General features: G+C 52.5%; 1 protein-coding gene across 1 annotated transcript in view; it reads right to left on the reverse strand.

Moving 5' to 3' along the window:
• ZNF804A (zinc finger protein 804A) overlaps positions 1 to 5,559 on the reverse strand; it is a gene marked incomplete at its 3' end in the record, with an annotated part of 145,403 nt that extends 139,844 nt beyond the window's left edge. The window contains exon 1 of the mRNA XM_084288831.1: positions 5,195 to 5,559. Within this exon, the coding sequence (XP_084144957.1) occupies positions 5,195 to 5,356 (162 nt within the window). The 5' untranslated portion in view covers positions 5,357 to 5,559. The remainder of the gene's footprint in view (positions 1 to 5,194) is intronic.
• Between the last annotated feature and the right edge of the window lie 441 nt (positions 5,560 to 6,000).

Below are 6,000 nucleotides of genomic sequence, written 5' to 3' on the forward strand. Positions count from 1 at the left end.
GCCAGCTCCTGCTCCACCTCCAGCTCCTGTCTTTGCAGTTACTCAGATACTGTTCGTGGTACGGGAGCTCTCTCCAGATACATATAAATATATACGTTCTCATAAAACACATCTTTATGTCCACCACCACGTTTAATTTAGTGGATCTGGAAATACATCAGTATTCCACAAAATGCAAAAGAAAGACAACAGACAGCCTGAACAACAGATGGCATTTTCAGAATACACCAGTGTAATCGATTCCTGAACTCCATCGAGTTTTTATAAAAGCATAACTAAAGCCTAGAACTTCAATATATATATTGTGTACAATCTGTTTACGTCTTTATAAGCCAGTGTACATCTTCATAACCAAAATGTGTACACATGTATGTACACGCAGACAGACACAGAGAGTGGACAAGCATGTTACTGCCATACATCATAATGGATTTCTGTGTTTAATCCATTTGAAACTCCAGCCCCTGGACTATGTGCTCAACAGGAAAGTTTTTATCTTACCCCCTTTCTATCAGCATCACTTAGACTGACTTAAAACTGGACTTAGAGCAGCCACTGAAACCACCCAAAGGTCTAACTCTTTCACAGAGCCCTTTGGGCAATAACAGGGCCTTACTTCTGATCGCCATTAGAGAAAATGTCCAATTAAAAATCATGAACAAGCCCTCTGTGGCCAGTTCTCCATCACTGTAAACCTACCTTTTGGTTTATATTCTGAAAGACGTTTTAAAGATTTAGCAAATCACCCGTGGCTGTGACTCCAAACAACCGATTTCTCCCTCCAGAGAGCTATTCTTTCACACAAGTTTCAATACTTTTTGAGATTATAAACTGCAACACAGCACCACAGCGAGGAAGATGAATTACAATGAAAGACCAGTGTCATTTGACCTCTGTAACACAAGGCATAAAGCAGCACGCGCTACACGTATGAAAACTTTAGGAGACCCATGGACAAAAGGAAGAGCTGTAGCAAGTGGCAAGGTATATAAATGGCTACTGCTAAGAAAAGGAGACTTGGGAAAAGCTTCGAAGTCCCTGAGCGTGAAGCCCAACAATAAATGGCCAAGCAATCAGGCCTGCGCTCACTGCTGAAACGCCAAGGCATGAGCATTATTGCATTAATACATGGGAAGAGCATCAGAGCTCTGTTTGCCTTTGTTGCATTTTACTGACTTGCATCATAAGTCGCAAGTTTCTTCCTCAAAACACGTCTGCCACGCGACAGACAGAGCGATCTGTTTGTGCAGACCAACAAAACCAACCACAGCATCTTTCCTCAGGAGCTGATACGCCGCCGAGTACTCCAGTGGCAGATTAGCTATCATTATGAGATTGCACCTACTTGAAGACTGTTTCAGATAGCAGATGCTGCCATGGGGAAAATAACGCCTTATTCAAGAGCCCAGATACCACAGCTTCCATTTAATGCAACTCCCACATTTTCTGAAGAAATGTTGTAAGTTTGGATGCTGTTCTTCCACATCTGTCGAGCGTCTTTCACGTCAACGGGTAATTGCTATTTATTTTCCTGGTACGGAGCAATGGATTGTAAGGGAGTAAGCGTGCCCTCGCACACCGAGCGGTGACGCAGGCCCGTTCGGGAGCACATACATGGCAAAGCTGTACCACCAGCTAGCCAGGACCGTACAGAGATGTGCATTCCCTCCTTTTGGCCCACTGTCTCACTCAAGGCTCATTCACAAGTGTTTTTTTCTTATTTAATAAAAGAAGTGCTTCTCACAGCAGCCCGTTTTCCTCAGACTGCCTAAATCCACGCTGATTTGTTCCTTCTCGTGCCTTCTCTCCATGTGCGGCTTTTCCCTCCATGTCTTCTCGACTGACAGAGCCGTGGCCTTCCCTTTCTTTGTAACTTCATAACCCCATCCCTCACCCACTCCTCTCCATCTCCTGAACAACCCAGTCCCAGATACCTGCTCTCAGTGGGCACTACAGCTAGGCAAACATTCAGGAAAGGACGTGCCTGTCAATAAGGCACTAGAAGCACTGCTGTTTCGCCCTTTTTACCAAAAAGCAGCCCTCCGATCCTCTCCATTGAGAACAGTGAAGACTGTTCTCCACATTCCCCACCTCCGTAGGGAAGTTGTGCCTCTCTCAGCCCCCTTCCCCTCACTAAGGTCTGGGCAGAAGGGTGCTGGCTCCTGCTTCCCTGCCCGACCAAAGGACCAGGGCTCTCAGGGTAATTAATGGGCAATCTGTGCAGAGTTTCACTCTCCCCCCACCCCTTTCTCTTTTCCTCATTTTTTTTTTCTTAAACCAAAATAGAAAGCACAAAGCTTTGTGCTTCATGCTCCCTACCTGGGGAGCAGGGGCTTGTGGCTCTTTCTTCCTGTTACCTTATGGAAGCTTTGAACCAAAACTTTTTAAAGCTTTAAATGACTTTAAATCTGTGTGAAACAGAACACAGCCAAAGGACAAGCACACGAGGATCACCTGCAGGGACAAACAATTGGGAAAAGTACTTCTCAGCGTCCTCTCATCGAGAGCAGGGCAGAGCAAAGCAGGTCCAGGTGAATCCCCGACCACTGCAGAGCAGGACAGTAGGCAAGAGCCCCAAGGACTTTCCTCCCTCAAGAGCTCTGAGCTCCGATTTTGCAGCCAGGCTAACATTAAACCATCTCAAAACCAGAAACTGTCTGGATTCAACTTTGTCAGGGTGTTTTGGTGATGCAAAAGCACAGATGATGTCAAAATTTCAGGGCAGTAGCTGGTGGGGGGGGAGGAACAAACAGAAAACCAACTTCATCAGCCAACTAGGAGCAGCACTTTCCTACCTGCTACGAAACTCCCAGAGCACACGGAGCGTTGTTACTTTCCAAAGTACAGTGTCAGAGCTCTTCAGAAGGAGCAAAGCTAAAACACATCTGCCAGGTTTTACACAGAGGCGATTCCATGGTGTGTGAACAAAGGCTGTCTTCAGGTTCTCCCCAGCTTATGAGGGAGCGGGGGTTTTCAGAAAGCGTGGATTAGGAGCACAGATGAATACAGACAAACAAACTGGGGAGATGTGCCCAAGTCAGAGATGCTCTGAAATATTTCTGGTGTTTAGATTTAGATTTACAAATTGGTGGTTCTCCTAAGCTTACTCTAGGATGGAAGATACCAAGAGCCCATTAAAAGGGCTGCATTCCTATCAGAACTTCCAAAAACATGCCCTACTTTGTGTTAATAAAGCTTTTATTCTTTGTAAGGTGGAAAGCCTCTGAAAAGATCTAATGTTTGGTTTCCCAATAGCAGCTGTCTGAAACCTACTTGGGTACCTCAGAGCTGTTAGTTTGAGCTATCAAACCAAGCCACGTTGCAACTCAGCCTTTTTACCTACTTGATATTAGAAATCCCCCAAACACAAATAAACCCTGGTGTCTGCATACAGACCCTTTATCTTATAGCCAGGGACTCCGCTATGCTGTCAACGGAGCAGGCGCCAAGAGCCCTCCCCTTCCAGAACTTCGCCAGTTACACAGCTCGCTGCCCACAGCACAAGCTTTAAAGGCAAGGTTTCTGACAGCCAAGCCATGAGCAGTGCTATCTATTCCCCCACAAACATCTATTCTCCCTCACGGCAAAGCAGGGTTGAGTTAGATTTCTTTCCAGGGTGTTTCAAAGCCTATGCAATATGCTCATTTGAAGTTCAAGATAACACCAGCCTGACTTTGATCACTAGTATTTGCACCAAAACATACAAATCTGGACTGTTTCCTGATACCAAGAAAAAAAATAATTACAAAACAAGAACAAAACACCACTGAAACAGGACCCACGAGGAGCTGCCGGGTGATACACAGTCCCAAAGTTACACCAGAGCACTCTCAGCCTTGCCAGCCCCTCGACTGAAATTGTTCTGTAGAAAGAAGACAACGTATTGTGCAATTCCTCTAAGCGTACCGGGTTTTGCAACTGTAACAGGGAGATATTACACACATATTGCCATCTCATGGATGCTACAAATATTTGTTTAAAATTCCGGGAATGTACTTCCTCACAGAGAAATGTGCGGAATCCACAGCAAAGAGAACTGCTGTAAGATTTACAGCATGAAAACAGGAACTTTACACTTGAAACGGTCCAAAAATCTGCCTCCGATTCTCTCGTAGTAGTTACTATTTTTACGACTTGGCTCAGCCTTGCTTTAATCTCTTTATTTAGGAAGAAATTGCAAGCTTGCCAACTCTAGCAAAACGTTAAGCACTTCAGTAAATTCCCCGTCGACACAGGTCGTGCATTCGAGGGAAGAAGCAGGGAGGGAGCGAGCCCAGCTCCATCCCCTGCGAGGGGGGTTTAGGAGCGGGGCAGGGAGCGGTGGGCAGCGTGGCTCAGCCCCACACCACGCTGTGGACCCCTGCCCGCCCTGCTTGGCCACGCTAGCGCCTTGCTGGGCAGCAGGGCTCGGGCAGCGTGGGGCTGAGGCCTTCAATACTTGCCCCGTCCAGCTCGGGTACCGGCTGCGAGGCAGCAAAGCCGGCAGGTGCGAGGACACGCACGGAGCCAGGATGCTCGAGCATCCGCGTGGACTTCACGGAGTTACCGAGCCAGGCTGTCAGAACTGATCAACTCCATCCAAACCCAGGGGTTGTTTGAAAAAATCACTCGGCAGCCCACCGAGCAGCCGGCCAACCAAGCAGCCAGCACAATCGCCTCTCGCTCCTGCAGCTGCCTGCGAGCAAGCGAATCCTCCTGCCCAAGTAAGTGTGCAAGTTTCGGCTGCCGCTTGCCTCGCCGCGCACCGGGGAGCTGGCAGCCCCCTGGAGACCCTCGCCGGCTCTGGGTGGCCGGGGGATGCCCCCAGCCCCTCCTGGACTCCACGCCGGGGGCTGTAACCCCCCGCCCGGGTCGGGGCGCCCATTCCCAGCGTTTCTAGGGCCGGGCTGCAGATGCTCGGCCCCGCAAAGGGGAGCCCCGGAGGCTCGCAGGGGGGAGCGGCACCCGCGGAACCCCCCCGGGGGAGCGGAGCGCTCAGCCCCGGCCCCGCCGCACGCCCATTTGCGTACAGAAATATTAAATAAGATTAAAAAGAAAAGCCCGGCCAGGGCTCCAGCTCCCTGCACCAGGCGCTAACGCACACGCAGCAATTTCCATTTCGCTGGAGCCGCCGCTGCGAGGAGAAGGAGAGCGCGGAGAGGCTGGGGGGGGGGGGGGGGTAGGGGCTGGGGGGGGAGGCAGGAGAAGCCATTACCAGAGTTTTGTCCCCGTTCTTGCTGAGGGGGCCTCGGAAAACTCCCTTGATGTTGCGAAAGTGCCCGTTGCTGAGGTGCGCCGAGCTGATGACGATGTAGTAGCACTCCATGGGGCCGGGGCTCCCCGGACACTGGGGGCCCGCTCGGGAGCCCCCCGGCATGCGCGGCACAGCCCGGCACGGCTCGGCACGGCACAGCCCGGCTCGCCTCTACACCCGGCGCGGCGCCTGGCGGGGGAGGAGGAGGAGGAGGAGGAGGAGGAGGAGGTGGTGGCGGAGGAAGAGGAGGAGGAGGAGGAGCGGCGGCATCGCCGTGGCTTCGGCGGAGCCGTGTGCGGTGCCGCCTCCGGCGGGCATAGCGGTATTATAGCGGGCGGCGGTGCCGCTCCGCTGCACGGAGCCAATGGCAGGGGGACAGCGGGACGGCGGCGGCCGGGGGGGGACAGCGGCCACACAGCCCCGGGGGGGGGGGACAGCGGCCGCACCGCACCGCCACGGCAGGTAAAGGCTGGGAGCTCCCCTCCGCATCCCTTTTTTTTGGGGGGGATGCGCCACCGTGGGTCGGGGCGGGGTGGGGTGGCCGAGCATCCCTCCCACCATCCTCCCCCCCCCCTCCCGCGGTTCCCGTATCTCTGCCTCTCGAGTATTTCTTTCCCAGTACCTCGGGTCAGCCGCTTCAGGGCGGGGTCCCCAGCCCGGCTCTGCAGCCGCTCGCACCCGCCGCTCCCCCGCCTCCTGCCCCGGCCCCGCTGCGCTGCCCCCGCCCGGGGAGGGAGGGATGCAGGAACAAAGGGTCCCCGCCTGCG

This window comes from Netta rufina (assembly GCF_964035555.1).
Source record: "Netta rufina genome assembly, chromosome: 6".
Taxonomy (NCBI): domain Eukaryota; kingdom Metazoa; phylum Chordata; class Aves; order Anseriformes; family Anatidae; genus Netta; species Netta rufina.